General features: G+C 38.3%; 1 protein-coding gene and 1 long non-coding RNA gene across 3 annotated transcripts; one reads left to right on the top strand and one right to left on the bottom strand.

The window, feature by feature from the left end:
• The first annotated feature begins 5,369 nt into the window (after nucleotides 1–5,369).
• LOC100700632 (transcription factor HES-7) lies at nucleotides 5,370–7,166 on the top strand. 2 transcript variants are annotated; one of them, XM_003443050.5, is made up of 4 exons: nucleotides 5,370–5,527; nucleotides 5,754–5,846; nucleotides 5,960–6,827; nucleotides 6,959–7,166. In XM_003443050.5, exons 1-3 carry the CDS (start codon nucleotides 5,492–5,494, stop codon nucleotides 6,479–6,481), a joined length of 651 nt encoding a protein of 216 aa, XP_003443098.2. In that variant the 5' UTR covers nucleotides 5,370–5,491; the 3' UTR covers nucleotides 6,482–6,827; nucleotides 6,959–7,166. The 2 variants fall into 2 exon arrangements, with proteins under 2 accessions (XP_003443098.2, XP_005472902.2); XM_005472845.4 differs by having other exon boundaries at nucleotides 6,916–7,166.
• Nucleotides 7,167–11,237: 4,071 nt separating this feature from the next.
• LOC100704331 (uncharacterized) lies at nucleotides 11,238–15,280 on the bottom strand. The gene is made up of 3 exons (XR_002063669.2): nucleotides 14,897–15,280; nucleotides 11,769–12,009; nucleotides 11,238–11,612 (listed from the first exon to the last, which is right to left on the bottom strand). It is a non-coding gene; the product is annotated as an uncharacterized LOC100704331 (long non-coding RNA).
• Between the last annotated feature and the right edge of the window lie 2,650 nt (nucleotides 15,281–17,930).

The raw sequence follows: 17,930 nt of genomic DNA, 5'->3' as shown, positions 1-17,930 counted from the left end.
AGTCACTGACAACACTGTTTAATTTAATTCCCAAGTCCTCGGGGTATACTTGTTTTTTGTTGCTGTTGTTGTTGTTTTGCTTTGGTCAAATATAAATGAAAACAACTCTGCAGGATACTTTTCAAAAAAGAAATGGTTGCATAGTTGATATCAACAAGTTAAGGATATTACTACCACAAAATACAGACAGCAAGGTCAGGGAACACATGTAATATGCTTCCCAGCATGTCTCCTGCTATTAAAACACAACTTAATCAGTGGAGTGGAAAATAATTGAATCTGCAGCTAAAATTCAATTTGTAAGCTTTATGCCATACTGCATAAATAAATAATAATATAAACGTTGACCAAAAGGTAAAATTATAACAGCTCCTTTATACCCTTTGTGCAGATACAGTCTTTGTCTATTCACATGTAGGAAGTTCTCACCATCATGTAAGCAACAGCCTGATAATGAAGTGGGTCTTGACCTTGAATCACTCTTAGTTGGTTCCCATCTTTGCTCAGTCCTTTGTACAACAAAGTTACAATTACATATCAACAGTACACAGAGGTTAGATGAACTGAAGCATTTCCATTGCAGTCATTGACTAAGAGTCATTTTTGTATCCAAATGTGCTAAATAAACCCATCTTCAATTTTGAGTGTTTTTATACTTTGCTTAAAAATCAAACAGGAAACATTAAATTATATTATATATCTAAATAAGTTGACAAATCCATTTGGAATTATTGCCATTTCTGAAACACTGATCAATGCTGTCAAAGGACTGGACTTTGGACTGGAGGGATATGATGTGAATTCTGTAAATAGAAGGAACAAAAGTGGAGGGGGAGTAGCTGTGGATAAAAACCTAAATTACAAGGTGGTGGAAAGTATGACAACTGTGATTGATAATTTATTAGAATGTATAACAATTGAAATTTATAAGGAAAAAGAGAAAAATGTAATAATTAGCTGTATATATAGAACACCTGGCTCTAGTATTCAAGTATTTAATGACTTCATAGAAGAAATATTCTCTAAAACAAATCAAAAAGGTTTGTTTATCTGTGGTGATTTTAATATTGACCTGTTGAATCCGAAAAAGCATAAAATGACCGATGAATTTCTAAACACTATGTACAGTTTGAGTTTACACGCCTAGCAGAATTACACCACATTGTGCCACCTTACTTGACAATATTTTCACTAACAATATGGAAAACAACGTTGTGAGCGGATTATTAATTAATGACATCAGTGATCACCTACCAGTTTTTGCAGTTTATGACACTAATTATAAGAGAAATCAGCATGAAGAACAACTGAGATACAGACGTGTAAGGACAGAAGAAACTATGAATGCACTTAAGATCGATCTATTAAATCAGGACTGGGACAATGTGTACAAAGAAACTGATATTGATATTGCATATGGCATATTTTTAAGAATATTCATGGAATTGTACGATAAAAACTGTCCAACAATAAAATACAACAGAAAGCACAAATATTCAGATAGACCACGGATCACTAAGGGTTTACAAAATGCATGTAAAAAGAAAAATACACTCTATAGGGAATTCCTAAAACAAAGAACGAAAGATGCTGAAAATAAATGTAAAAAATACAAAAATAAGTTGACCAATATTATACGTGTATGTAGAAAGGAGTATTATAGTAAAACATTGATCAACAATAAACATAATATGGGATGTTTTAAACAGTATCATTAAAAATAATTCTGGACAACAAAGTTATCCTCAATATTTTATTGACAATGGCAATATTATGGAAAACACGGCTGATGTGGTCAAAAGCTTTAATCAGTATTTTGTAAATATTGGACCAAATCTGGCAGAACAAATTCCTGAGTCACTGCCATCAGTAGACGGTAGTGAATGCCTGATTGATAGGAACCCTAACTCAATGTTCCTCACAGCAGTGGAGGAAAAAGAAATAATTGACACTGTACACATGTGTAAATGTAAAACATTTACTGATTGTAATGATATTGACATGAAAATCGTCAAGAAGGTCGTAGAAGGAATTGTAGGACCTCTAACATATATTTGCAACCTATCATTTCAGACTGGAAAAGTTCCAAACAAAATAAAAATAGGTAAAGTTGTGCCGCTGTATAAAACTGGGGATAGACACCACTTCACAAATTACAGGCCTGTTTCTTTACTACCACAATTCTCCAGAATCCCAGAAAACCTGTTTAATAAACAATTAGACAAATTCTTAGATAAATATAAATTACTCTCTGACAGTCAATATGGATTCAGATCAAAAAGATCAACATCTCTGGCATTAATCGAATCAATTGAGGAGATTACAAAAGCTATAGATCAGAAACAGTATGCAGCTGGACTATTTCTGGATCTCAAGAAAGCATTCGACACAATCAATCATGACATATTAATTCATAAACTGGAACGGGGATCAGGGGGGTTGTACTGCACTGGGTGAAAAATTGTTTAAGTGACAGGAAACAATTTGTGAAGCTGGGTGTCCATTCCTCATCATGCTTGGACATTGCTTGTGTTGTTCCACAAGGCTCTGTACTGGGTCCAAAATTATTTATTATTTATATAAATGATATTTGTAAGGCATCTGATATATTAAAATTAGTATTATTTGCAGATGACACAAATATTTTTTGTTCTGGGGGGAATCTAAAGGAACTGCTGGATACAATTACTTCAGAAATGTGCAAAATTAAAAAATGGTTTAACAGGAACAAACTATCGCTAAATCTAAGTAAAACTAAAATTATCTTATTTGGGAATTCCCTTAGAAATGCACAAGCGCAGATTCATATAGATGGTGTGGAAATTGAAAGAGTACTTGAACATAAGTTTCTTGGCGTGATTATAGATGATAAATTAAACTGGAAGTCTCATATAAATCATATACATAACAAAATTTCAAGAAGTGTTTCAATCTTGAGTAAAGTAAAACACATTCTGGACCACAAATTACTCCACATTCTCTATTGTTCCCTGATTGCACCGTATTTGCATTATTGTGCAGAGGTTTGGGGCAATACTTACAAATATTCACTATCATCAATCTTTATATTACAAAAAAGGGCCATAAGGATAATCCATAAAACTGGTTACAGAGATCATACAAATCCACTATTCTTAAAATCAAAAATTCTAAAATTCACAGATCTGGTTCATTTTCTCACTGCACAAATTATGTATAAAGGAATAAATAACCTGCTTCCTGACAATATTCTAAAACTGTTTTCTAAAAGGGAACGGGGATACAATTTGAGGGGGGAATTAAATTTAAAACATCCTTGTATCCGTACAACATTAAAAAGTTTTTGCATCTCTGTGTGTGGAGTGAAGCTGTGGAACAGACTAAGTAAAAATATAAAGCAATGTACGAGCATGGCGCAGTTTAAAAAGCGGTTTAAGGATATGGTTTTTACAGGGTACAGGGAGGAGGTAGAGATTTGATAGGGTGTTCTTGTCCAATATTTTCATGTGTGTGCGCGTGCACGGGTATGTTGGTATGGGTATATATATCTGTAGGTTGTGTATCCTTTGAGGTGTTACTGGGGTTATTGAAAATGTGTATATGTGTGTATGTGTATATACGTACGTATGGATAGATAGAAACATATATACGCACACACACATATATATATATAATAAATAAAAATACACGTAACATATAATATAATCGCAAGGAGGTATTTCTGTAGTCTATTGATTACTATAGTGGAAAAGGGGTGGGACTAAATAAGCTTATGCTTCTTCCTGCTCTTTTTTGAACATGAAAGTTATTTGTAGTTGTGGTTGCTCATTTTCCTTTTGTTTTTCTTTGTTTATTTGTCTCTTTTTAATTCTATGTTGTTGTACTTTTTCAACATGTTCAAAATAAAGATTCAATCAATCAATCAATCAATCAATCAATATTTTGTACAGTAAAAAAATAAAAAAATAAAATACACTTCATTTGAATTGTCTAAGTAATCAAAAAACGAAACTGAGACTGTGTGCCATCACGTGGGGTGACGAGTTCAATCCGGGAATATAATTAAAATTTCGCACCTACATTGTGGCCTAATGTAATTAAAGAATGATAATTAATCCATATGTAGGACCTCTGGGGCTCCATGTTCTCCAGCCTGGGAATCATTGCCTCACACGTTAAATTAAAAGGGTGTCACGTGGGGTGTGTTCCCTGCTTTCCCACGGTCACCTTCCAAGATCAAAGGATTTGCACAACTAAAGGTCGAACAACTGCGGGGTTAAAAGGCGCGTCAGCACGAGACAGCGGCCCAAATGGCACGCGTGGTCCATTGTAACACGGAGGTGTCAATGCAAAAATGTAGCCTTCTTGCACGCTCACCCTGCGGGGTGACTAACAAATGGAAAAGTGTGAAGTGTGAATAAGGAGGTGTCGGTATTCGCCCTAAGGAACAAGTTTGAATAAGATAATATATATCAGCATTATAAAGGCACATGCAAGAGGTTTTCCGAAATCTCTACCAAACAATTTAATACTTTGCCCCTAACTTTTAATGGGAAGCAACGATGGCGCACGATTTAGCGTTAAAGTAAACGTGGGATAAAATGCAGTTTAACAACAACCAACCCCCAGTCTAGTGCGAATAGCGAATACCATATTATTCGTCTTACACACGTCAATGTCTTCTCGTGAACTGTTTTAATCATAAAATAAGAAACATTTAGTCCAGTTTAGACAATCTCAGGATTAACAGGACTATTGTGCTAACTTGCTTTTGGTTGATTTCTGTTTTTATGTTTTAGCTTTTCTGTGAAGCACTTTGTGATTTTTGTCTTGAAAGGTGCTATACAAATAAAATTTTACCTTACCTTTGTACCTTGTTTAGAATTTCATTCACTGCCTAACCAGCTCAACGGGTACAGAGACGGCAAGGAAAAGTCAAGTTTCTTTAAATAAATCAGATTCTGTGTTGACAATACACGAGACTTCTTAGAATATAAGACCCCAACTCTTATTGAAATATAATGGGATTAAAGCGCAGACACATGTCCAGAAACTCCCTTGTTAGCGTTATAGGAAATACAGTTTCCAACACTCAAAATCTGGGTTTGTCACTCGGGGTAAAGGAGCTCTTGTGAAGTATTTCATTCAACGTTTGTCACCTATAGTGTGTACAAAAATGGGTCAAAAATTTCATTCTTATTATTTAAATTACTTTTTATTGGTTAGTTTTACGTGTGAGTTTTTATGCATACAGGTAAAATATGTGCACATATCTGGGCAATGAGGAAGATGTCTGTGTTTGGTGAATATGAGACTGTGATAGGCGATTTAAATTAATTAAATCTTGGTTGGGTTTTAAGGAACGACGAGGTTGAGATACCAGGAGGAGGGGTTTGGAGGAGGAGGAGTCTGTGAGCGGCAGGGAGTCAGTAAAAAGAAGTCAAAAGGAACAAGAGCCTCATTACCTGATCGGTGTCAGCCTGAGAAGGAAGGTGTTAGACCATCGGCAACCATGAAGCTGCTACAGGAAGCAACAAACAATAAAAAGGTAAAACATTTTGATTTTCTTTTTATTCACATGGGCAAATGCAGCCACTTTGACAAAGATTCGAATGAGGATTTAGTCATTTGTTTCAATCAAATTGGAATTTAGACGCAGCTGCGATTATATTTAGTTTGTTTCTCGGGTAAAGTCTGATCAACTTTGTATCACTTGTTACACGGAAACTAAAACAAAAAAACACTTTTAGACTTTTCTTTTCCTTTTGCAATAGTTAATAAAATCTCAGGTGGAGAAACGTCGAAGGGAGAGAATGAACCGCAGTTTAGAGTGTCTGAGGACCATGTTGCTGCAGGAGCCACAAGAAGTAAGAGAATATTTTAGTTCTCTTTGAATATGGTTCATGAATTTCAGTACCGTTTATTTATTGTTTTTTTGTAATGTAACGTAAAGATCAGTTAACTTGCTGCTCTCATGCAGGGGTCCACTCAGCACCGAGTGGAGAAAGCTGAGATACTAGAGCACACAGTCCTCTTCCTCCAGAACACTGCCAAAGGAGACAAGACTACAGGTGGAGGTGGGGACCAGAAACGCTCCTTCCAGGACGGTTTCTGCACTTGCCTGCAGAGAGCTGCGGGGTTTCTGGGCCCCGAGGGGAAAGGGTCGGAGCTCGGATCGGCGCTGGATGCAGCTTTCGCCGCACGTTTGGCCCGTTCAGACTCACAGCCCGAAGGTCTCCAAAGCAGAAACTTTTTGCCACACGCAAAGTTTATTCTGCGGATGCTGAGGCAGAAGTCCAAGCTCAGACTGCCGGCACGTGCCTCCGGGGAGAAACGTTTGATCCGACCTTACCCACTCCCACTCCAACAAAGGTTTCCCAGAGTCCCCAAACAGCCTCAGAAACAAAGAGAGTCTGAGATCAGAGCGGAGAGAGGAGCGACCAAACAGAGCTCATCCCAGAGCTCCCCGTCCAGCCAGACTTTGTGGAGACCTTGGCCCTGATCAACAGGAAGTGACTTCAGAACTATCAATGACTATAAACTATTTAACAAAAACACTCAAAAATATTTAATATTGATTGTTGGTATCTATTTGATGTAACTGAAAGGGATGGGTGTTGTAGTCTTATAAAGACTCATAACCTCAGATCCTGTAAATAATGTAGCTAAATGTATGTTTTGTACCTGCGCTGTATGTATGATAGGGTTAACTCACTGTTTTAAATACTTTTCAATGAGCTCTGTCAGTGGGGCATCCATTTAATCTGCTTACACAGGGACTACCGCGGGACACAGGTGAGCTGGATCAGCCCAGCGGTCCAGCTGGGATTGCTGCGCTGAGTGAAGAGGTGAGTTTAACGAAACTCAAGAGCTTCTATCCTCTTTTATGTACTGCTAAAAAATACCCCTGCTGTTATATCTGCTATCGTGATCCAGGTGTGCTGTGCTGTGACTGAGTGTCCATCCATCACATTTCCAGGTGTGGAAGCTCAGGGTCTGAGGCTGGGAGACCCACGCAGCTCCTCATATTCACCTCTCTGCTGGCGCGAGCGACATCTGTGTCTCTGTGTACAATATCACTTGTATTCAATCTGACGTTAAATCTTGTCTTTTTTGCACAATAATTTATTCTGGATGTCTCCCTATGGTGAGCTGTACTCTTTATAAATAAAAAGACTTAAAAAAAACAACAACAACAACACGTGGTGAGTTTATTTTAAGATTAAAAGAAATCCGGAGGACTCTAGTCTGCGGTTACTCTGACAGCTCCTTTTAGTCCTGATCAGAGGTGTGAAGCTCGACCTCCTGCAGAGTTGCATCCTCCAGGTGTGAAGTCTGGGCATGAAGCTCTGCAGCATCTCTCACTTCAAAGACATCACAGAGAGCCTTCTGTATTCACTGAAAAATTTTAATATAACTAGAAAGACTTAAGAAAACCGAGATTAACAAAATTAAAATTATTCCAGGCATTTCATGTATTTTTCCCCTCATATTCATCATTTCTATTCTTTTGTTGTTGTTTTAAGTTTACATTTTTCTCTACAATAATTTCTCCTATTATTAACCTCTACCTGTAATTACACTGACGTTAGACTGGACCTCTTTGAACTAATACCACTGGATTAGTTCACATTCTTTTCCCAACTAGAGGAGCATCGCATCTTTGTCTTTATTCCTTATTTGAACAATCATTGGTCACGATAGCTTATCAGTGTATATGACAGGATGCAGCCGAACATCTGACAGTTTATGGCTCTCATTCGCGTTTGTTTCTCTTGTGATTAGCGTGTATCCCCTCACCAGCACCACCCTCAGCTGCTTAGAGGCCATTTGATTTCCACGCGTGTCTGGTGTCATGTACCAGGAAGCAAAACGTGTCGTAACACCTCATGTACCCCTTTGAGGTTCAGGCACAGAGGAAGTTTATCCTTCATTTGCCACAGTTATCTGGTGAGAAATTTGCCTGAGCTTGTTCTTTTAGTCTTTTTTTCAGTGAGATAACCAAAAACAAACCAACATGGACATAAACAGTCTACACATGAAGTGTATTTGCTTATTCGCCAAAAAATCTTTGTACTAACACACTAAATATCGATTTAGGGTTACTTAGATATTACTGTCCAATGACTGAGCTCAAGGAGACAGATTTGTGCCATTTTTGTAGGAAAACAGGAGAGAAGCGGCTCTTTACAACAGAATTTTGAAATGAGAACGTCATTAGAGACTTTCAAGCTCTCAAATGTCTTCACCTAATCAGGCGGGCTTTCCTTATTACAACATACAATTACTGTGACCCTGGAGTTTAGTGCAGTGTCTTCAACTGCTGGTGGCCTGAGACCTGTGATCCAAGCCCTCAGGTGTGCTCAATTTACAAGGATTTAAAAGCTTCATATTGTCACACTCGGGAATAGGAGCTAAACTGGTTCGATTTCAGTTTTAAAACAGAATAAGTTGTGCTGATTTAACTAAGTTGTTTAAGTTTCGGCCAAAGCAAAACAATTGTGTGCAACCAATGTCCACTACTGAATTAAGTAAATCCAACATGCTCTTTTTTCAGTATACTTAATAGTATTTTTCAGCTGTGAAAGTTTTATCTCATGCATTTAAGAAGTTCTGGGGACTGAATGTTGAAAAAAAAAAAACTAAAATAAAAAGCGCAGAACTTCGCACACAGTATATAACTCGAAATATTAGTATGAATTATGAAGATGAAAATCGATGGATGGGTTGTTGTGCATTTCTGAGTTGGCCAGGTGACTGATCTTAATAAAAAAGTATTAATTATTATAAAAATAAAAAATGTCATGCAGACAGATGTTGGATATGTGTCATAGTGGGAGACGTTTTGTAGTCGTGGGAATGTGGAGCAGAAGGCTCAGTCGTTGTTTTATTACCTGTTAAAATTGATGCTTCATTTGCAAAGTGTGCTTGGAGGAGAGGTGGCTCTCGGGTTCCCACGCACAGCACACGCTGGAGGTTCTCAGGCGAGCCGAAAGTTCTTTTTTTTTTGGTTTTTTAATTTTCTTTTGTTTTGTTCGTGTAACTCAACAATTCGAACAGTTACGCGTAAAAAGATTTATTTTACTTGGATCGTAGATTTCTGTTAAAAAATACTTTCTAACAATATAATATAATTTCTCAAAAATCCAGACTGAAAACTTGAAATAAAATTGAATTCTTTGCAAGTTATATAAGATCAGAAAATGCGTATGCTCACACTCAGGTCTGCTGTTGCATGTGATCACCTCACCTAACTTTCTCGTGGGAATCGGGCAGTGGAATAATGTCACACTTTATTACCTGTTAAAATCCATACGTCGTAATTACCAGTATCTGGAAGAAGAGGTGGAAATCAGTTTCCCATGAGCAGGGCTCCTAAAAATTATGCATTCACAGCTGGATTGATACACAGATTTCTGACCACGTTTTTTTTTTCACGCTTTCAAAGCTGAGGAAAACGGCTGTCAACATTCTGTATCAAGGGAATGATTATTAAAATATGAAGAGTTGTGAATAAAAAAAAAGTCAGACTACTACTGAAAGCTTCTATCCTTGAATGAGTTTTTGTATTTCGCGTTTTGTGGGGCTCCATAAACATTTTCTTCCCAGCAGCGCTGAGTACCCGAGAACCTGTTGCCTGAGGACACATCTCATTTCTCCTTCCATCATGATCACCTGGAAGTTTACAGTCATTTGTCTGATCTCACGCTGTTTGGGCGGATGTTGGTCACACATGTAAATAACCCTCACACGAGCTGATAACACCTTTCACAGGCGCGTGCAGCTCTCATTTATCGCAGCACCCGCACGCGCCGGAGGATTAATGATGGGCTCCCACAGCGGCGCCTGTCAGTCTGTATTCATCTTCAGATTCTTGGTGAAATCCCCTCGTAACCGGTAAAGATGATCCTGGAGTATAGAATGACTCAAATGCATTGATTACGCATACCCATTATATCCCATATCAGTGACCAGCAGTGGTGAAAGTCAGGCTACCATCAAAAGGTTCTTTATGGAAACAAACCTATAAGTTGTGTTGTGATCAGTATTTATCCTGTCACCAAACAAAACAAAACAAAAATCTGAAATGTGTAATTTGTCCTGTCTGTTGTAATTTATGGACCCTGACTGATCCCAAAAATGACATTATATTATTTGATGCTCATAAAAAACAGAAAGTTGTGTCTTATTGTCCTGATGTTTGCTAACTTGATTTTATTTACAGTTCTCATCTGTTACTTACTTCAGCTCACAAAGGCAGTGTTAGCCTGCAGGTTAGCTGACCTGTGGTCTACTGACTGCACTATTTAAGCTGCCTTTGGTTATTGTGATCCTGAGTTAAATGCAAATCCAGTAACTCTTTGAACTGTTTGTTGTTTTTATAATTATATTTCATATTTATTTGATGATATTTCCTTTTTACTTACATTGAACTGTCAAAAAACTAAACAACCATTCTTTCACATAGTGGGAAATAAGCTCAGTGATCATGTGATTAATATACTTGCTTCACATGTTGTTAATGTGATATCATTCTCTCAAAAATTCAAAACCAACATAAAGATTAGGGGTGTTTATTGCAGATTGTAAAACATGTTGATCTTTTTATAGTAAGCAGGCAATGTTGCTACCTGGTATGTTTAAAAAATACAGTTTATTTACACTGTAAAGCACCTCTAATTCTGGATCATCAATCTAATGAATGGTTAGAAATACAGGCTTATCTATCACCAGCACCATAAATACAGATAGTAAACCAGCCCAAACGTACACCAGAGTCAACAAGGAGTCCTGCAACAGATGGTTTAGCTCACACAGAGACCTGATCTCTGCATCATGTTGGAGTCAGCCTGAAAATGCATTAAGAGACAGGTAACTGCAGTAGGTAGTAGCTTTGAATAAATTACTTACTGCCTTTAAAAAAAATTGCTGTTTGAAAATAAAAACAAAAATAAGCGATGCTCACACCAACAAACCAAACAAATTCAGTTATCACTATTTTTTTTTTAACAATTTACATTCAGTTGTCAGTTTCACTCATTCTTCAACACTTTGGGCTTCACAGCACAGCTCTAAGACCAGAACAACCCACAGTACAGGCTGCAAACAAAGCTTTCGAAGTAATACAGCTTTAAAAAAATCTAAAAACTTTGTTTCACATTAGAATTGTATAGTAACTAGTCTGCTACTGCAGTATGGGCCAAAATAAACTTCTGATATAGTGGGAGCTTCAAATGAAAACTCAGAAATCCTGCCTCTTTCTTTTTATATTTTTTATTGTCAATCAATAAATTAATTGTTTAAAACAATCCTTTCACGAGACATTTATGAGAGAAACAGTGCTGTGTAATTTTAGAGTTGTTTGTCTTAGATTGAGTGGTAGTCTTCACCGTGTCAGTGCTGTTCATGTCCATCAGAACCTCCTTGGTCAGCTCCACAGATTGTTCGCTGTAGAACTGCACCATCAGATCCACTAACTCATGATTGTGTGTAAATACTCCAGGTGGGAACTGTGGGAGGCCCTTCTGGAAGTAGGTTAACTGCAGGAAGTGACTGAATTTCTTCTGATCCTTTTCACTCAAACCTCTCAGTGTTTCCAAGAGAATCTGTTTCACAGCTGGTATAGTTGTATCCTGAAAAATCATAATGTAAAGCAAATGTGTACATTCACATTTGGGAAAGTTTAATTTTTTTTCTTCAATGTAGTGTCTTCTTGTTTTCAAGAAAACATAAAGAATCATAAAATATTGATCACTCAGGATTAGTAGTATTGATTGATTATGTCTCACCTGGCAAGATGGCGCCTGTGTTCAGCTTCGCTGCTTGTGCAGCTTGCTGGTACCTCCCCAGTATAAATCTGACCTGCTGAAACCGCATTCATCTTCCTGAGCTCTAAGGTCATCAGGTCAGAGACTGCTGGTGGCCCCATGCACTTGATTGAAACTCGTGGTGATCGGGCCTTTTAGGCAGTGGCACCACGGTTGTGGAATTCTCCTCCACTGTTTTTACGCAGTACTGACTCCACTGATTCTTTTAAAAAGCAGATGAAGACATTTTTATATAGACAAGCTTTCAACTAATTTGCTGTTTTTATGTTGTATTTTATTTTTTTACATTGTTAAATGCTGTATTTTTATTCTTTGTATTGTGAAGCACTTTGTGATTTTTATCTGTGAAAAGCACTACAGGGAGTGCAGAATTATTAGGCAAATGAGTATTTTGTCCACATCATCCTCTTCATGCATGTTGTCTTACTCCAAGCTGTATAGGCTCGAAAGCCTACTACCAATTAAGCATATTAGGTGATGTGCATCTCTGTAATGAGAAGGGGTGTGGTCTAATGACATCAACACCCTATATCAGGTGTGCATAATTATTAGGCAACCTCCTTTCCTTTGGCAAAATGGGTCAAAAGAAGGACTTGACAGGCTCAGAAAAGTCAAAAATAGTGAGATATCTTGCAGAGGGGTGGCAGCAGTCTTAAAATTGCAAAGCTTCTGAAGCGTGATCATCGAACAATCAAGCGTTTCATTCAAAATAGTCAACAGGGTCGCAAGAAGCGTGTGGAAAAACCAAGGCGCAAAATAACTGCCCATGAACTGAGAAAAGTCAAGCGTACAGCTGCCAAGATGCCACTTGCCACCAGTTTGGCCATATTTCAGAGCTGCAACATCACTGGAGTGCCCAAAAGCACAAGGTGTGCAATACTCAGAGACATGGCCAAGGTAAGAAAGGCTGAAAGACGACCACCACTGAACAAGACACACAAGCTGAAACTTCAAGACTGGGCCAAGAAATATCTCAAGACTGATTTTTCTAAGGTTTTATGGACTGATGAAATGAGAGTGAGTCTTGATGGGCCAGATGGATGGGCCCGTGGCTGGATTGGTAAAAGGCAGAGAGCTCCAGTCCGACTCAGACGCCAGCAAGGTGGAGGTGGAGTACTGGTTTGGGCTGGTATCATCAAAGATGAGCTTGTGGGGCCTTTTCGGGTTGAGGATGGAGTCAAGCTCAACTCCCAGTCCTACTGCCAGTTTCTGGAAGACACCTTCTTCAAGCAGTGGTACAGGAAGAAGTCTGCAACCTTCAAGAAAAACATGATTTTCATGCAGGACAGTGCTCCATCACACGCGTCCAAGTACTCCACAGCGTGGCTGGCAAGAAAGGGTATAAAAGAAGAAAAACTAATGACATGGCCTCCTTGTTCACCTGATCTGAACCCCATTGAGAACCTGTGGTCCATCATCAAATGTGAGATTTACAAGGAGGGAAAACAGTACACCTCTCTGAACAGTGTCTGGGAGGCTGTGGTTGCTGCTGCACGCAATGTTGATGGTGAACAGATCAAAACACTGACAGAATCCATGGATGGCAGGCTTTTGAGTGTCCTTGCAAAGAAAGGTGGCTATATTGGTCGCTGATTTGTTTTTGTTTTGTTTTTGAATGTCAGAAATGTATATTTGTGAATGTGGAGATGTTATATTGGTTTCACTGGTAAAAATAAATAATTGAAATGGGTATATATTTGTTTTTTGTTAAGTTGCCTAATAATTATGCACAGTAATAGTCACCTGCACACACAGATATCCCCCTAAAATAGCTAAAACTAAAAACAAACTAAAAACTACTTCCAAAAACATTCAGCTTTGATATTAATGAGTTTTTTGGGTTCATTGAGAACATGGTTGTTGTTCAATAATAAAATTATTCCTCAAAAATACAACTTGCCTAATAATTCTGCACTCCCTGTATATAAATGAAGTTTACTTACTTACTTTGTTTTCTTTACAAACAGAGCTGTATAATTTTATTACTTTAATAACATGAACAACAACAAAACAACAATCCCCTTCTCTGCTTGTCTCAACATGACACATGAAATATTCTTGTTTCTATAAATTTGCCCCAGTTAAGCCTTCTAATTTATTTAAAATTTAGACTGGACCGTTTTCAGTAAGGATGATCTGTTGGGTTTGCCGTTGGGCACTGACAACTTTTCCACCAGTTCAGTTCAGTTCTGTTCAAGTCCTTAAAAACCTCCCAGACCAGCCCCAAAGACTGTCAGCCAAATTCTCCTATCAGAAGGTCCACTACATCTGCTCGGTCTTATGAGTGTCTCAGCTAAATAAGCACATATCCGAGATTCAAAACAAAATCAGGAACCTTCAAAGTTCTTCAAACGTCTCATCACTTAGTTTATTCAGTGTTTCCATAAGCAGCTGTCTAACAGCTGCCACTGTTAGCACCTGAAACAATCAGTGCATTCACGATACATTTACTGGACAAGTAAGGTGATGAGCCATTTATTAAGCAATGTTGTACTAAATGAAGTATGCGACTTCTTTTAATAAAGACAAGGTAAAAAATATTACAGACTGCAACTAAACACTGAAATGATCAAATTTCCCCCATATTTTCTATTATTCTGATACCAAAAACGACAACAGACAAATGAGAGTTTGTGCTTTGCAATAGAAAATATGATTTTGTAAAAGCTGAACAATACACATTACATTTCATCTATGAAATTTCACTTTTATTCACTCGCTAAAAACTGTTTCATCTAATTTTCAGCCATTTCCTTTTAATATTCAATCATTGTTATCCATAAGTTATATATAATATTGTTTATAAAGTGAGATAAGATTTTATGAACCCAGTGTTTTCTGGCTCCCACAGGTTGGCTGTGTATCCATATGGCATACATATTACAAACAATCGATTACAGATACTCCTATGCTTAACTCCTTATGTGTGTAAAGCACACTTGATCTCCCACAGGCTGCGTATACTGAAGAAACACTCCAGTCTATCTAAAGCAGGGGGAAAATCGTCATCACGCAGATAAATGTTCAGCTTTTTCTAGGAGGCTCGATCCTCCCTTTAATATACCTGTTAGAACTAATATATCACTTACAAAATGTGCTTAAAAAAAGCGGTGACTCTTGTGTCCCCATGGACTGCATGCATTTGTGGCTGAGACTGGAGTCCTGGAATCCCAGTAATGTGCCAAGGTGCACATAAAAAGTTAATTTTATGCACGTCTCAGTTCCATTCCCACACCCTGCACAAAACGAGACTCAGACCTTTAAAACACCAACTTCGTTAAATAATAAATTCCTCTAGTTTTGGTGATAAAACGTCCACTCTCAGTCAAAAGTCCTGATGGACTGTGTCCATGATTGTATTCAATTCAATTCAATTTTATTTATATAGCGCCAAATCACAACAAAAGTCGCCTCAAGGCGCTTTATATTGTACAGTAGATAGCACAATAATAAATAAAGAGAAAAACCGAACAATCATATGACCCCCTATAAGCAAGCACTTTGGCGACAGTGGGAAGGAAAAACTCCCTTTTAACAGGAAGAAACCTCCAGCAGAACCAGGCTCAGGGAGGGGCGTGGCCATCTGCTGCGACCGGTTGGGGTGAGAGAAGGAAGACAGGATAAAGACCTGCTGTGGAAGAGAGACAGAGATTAATAACAGATATGATTCGATGCAAAGAGGTCTATTAACACATAGTGAGTGAGAAAGGTGACTGAAAAGGAAAAACTCAATGCATCATGGGAATCCCTGGCAGCCTACGTCTATTGCAGCATAACTCAGGGAGGATTCAGGGTCACCTGGTCCAGCCCTAACTATATGCTTTAGCAAAAAGGAAAGTTTTAAGCCTAATCTTAAAAGTAGAGATAGTGTCTGTCTCCTGAATCCAAACTGGAAGCTGGTTCCACAGAAGAGGGGCCTGAAAACTGAAGGCTCTGCCTCCCATTCTACTTTTAAATACTCTAGGAACAACAAGTAAGCCAGCAGTGCGAGAGCGAAGTGCTCTAATAGGGTGATATGGTACTACAAGGTCATTAAGATAAGATGGGGCCTGATTATTTAAGACCTTGTATGTGAGGAGCAGGATTTTGAATTCAATTCTAGATTTAACAGGAAGCCAATGAAGGGAAGCCAATACAGGAGAAATATGCTCTCTCTTTCTAGTCCCTGTCAGGACTCATGCTGCAGCATTTTGGATCAGCTGAAGGCTTTTCAGCGAGTTTTTAGGACATCCTGATAATAAAGAATTACAGTAGTCCAGCCTGGAAGTAATAAATGCATGAACTAGTTTTTCAGCGTCACTCTGAGACAGGATATTTCTAATTTTTGAGATGTTGCGCAAATGGAAGAAAGCAGTCCTACATATTTGTTTAATATGTGCACTGAAGGACATGTCCTGGTCAAAAATGACTCCAAGGTTCCTCACAGCATTACTGGAGGCCAAGGTAATGCCATCCAGAGTAAGAATCTGGTTAGATACCATATTTCTAAGATTTTTAGGGCCGAGTACAATAACCTCAGTTTGATCTGAATTAAGAAGCAGAAAGTTAGCGGCCATCCAGGTCTTTATGTCTTTAAGACATTCCTGCAGTTTAACTAATTGGTGTGTGTTACCTGGCTTCATGGATAGACAGAGCTGGGTGTCATCTGCATAGCAGTGAAAATTTATGCTATGTCTTCTAATGATGCTGCCTAGGGGAAGCATGTATAATGTAAATAGAATTGGTCCTATCACTGAACCCTGTGGAACACCATAATTGACCTTAGTGTGTGAAGAGGACTCTCCATTTACATGCACAAATTGGAGTCTATTAGATAGATATGATATAAACCACTGCAGTGCAGTACCTGTAATACCTACAGCATGCTCTAATCGCTCTAATAGGATATTATGGTCGACAGTATCGAACGCTGCACTGAGGTCTAGCAGGACAAGCACAGAGATGAGTCCACTGTCAGAGGCCATAAGAAGATCATTTGTAACCTTCACTAAAGCGGTTTCTGTGCTGTGATGAGCTCTGAAACCTGACTGAAACTCTTCAAATAAGCCATTCCTCTGCAGATGATCTGTTAACTGTTTGACAACTACTCTTTCAAGGACTTTTGATATGAAAGGAAGGTTGGAGACTGGCCTATAATTAGCTAAGACAGCTGGGTCTAGAGATGGCTTTTTGAGTAAAGGTTTAACTACAGCCAGCTTGAAGGCCTGTGGTACCTAGCCGATTATTAGAGATAGGTTGATCATATTTAAGACTGAAGAATTAATTAATGGCAGGACTTCTCTGAGCAGTTTTGTAGGAATGGGGTCTAAAAGACACGTTGATGGTTTGGAGGAATTAATTATTGAAGTTAACTCAGAAAGATCAATTGGAGAAAAAGAGTCTAACTTAACATCAATGGTACTAAAAGTAGCTGTAGATAATATTACATCTGTGGGATGATTATTGGTAATTTTTTTTTTTGTTGCCTGTCCCATTTGGTTCTTTAGCCGTCAGAATTGTTGTCTGAAGACCAACAAGGATACCAAATGGATTTATTTTGCCAAATGGATCATCATGGCATTGCCGTATTGGTCCATTTGATCAAACTTTGTTGTTATTATTTACTTTATTTTCAGTTGTTACAGATGGGACAGACATGACTGGGGGATAGGAAAGGGAAAAAGAAAGAGAGGAAGGAAAAGAAAAACAGAAGGGAAAAGGGACAGTGAGAAAGGGCACTTACAAAGACAAAGAGAAAAAAAAAAAAAAATCTCCTGGATCACCTGTTGAGAGAAAAAGAAGAGAAAACAAGCAAAAAAACCAAAAAAACAAAGCAACATACTAAACACAACACCATCACGTTAATCTAGCTAAGTGTGAACAGCAGTAAATACTAAATATTGAATGTTGTTGTGCAGCACGCAGGACAGACAGCGCACAATGTGCTTTGAAGTAGCAGCTAAGAAAGGTGTAGTTTATGTCTACGAACAGTGAACACCCGTGTGCACACCTGTGTAGATCAGCGCGCTTGTATACAAAAGGTTTCCCCATGTAACGGTCTGCTAGAGGGTGTGGAGGGCCATAGCCCCGTCCCCCAGGGCATGAAGCAGGCATGGAGGAGATCCAGGCTCCAGACATCCAGAG

Source organism: Oreochromis niloticus, linkage group LG11 (assembly GCF_001858045.2).
Source record: "Oreochromis niloticus isolate F11D_XX linkage group LG11, O_niloticus_UMD_NMBU, whole genome shotgun sequence".
Taxonomy (NCBI): Eukaryota; Metazoa; Chordata; class Actinopteri; order Cichliformes; family Cichlidae; genus Oreochromis; species Oreochromis niloticus.
This window is presented reverse-complemented; position numbering and strand designations above follow the sequence as displayed.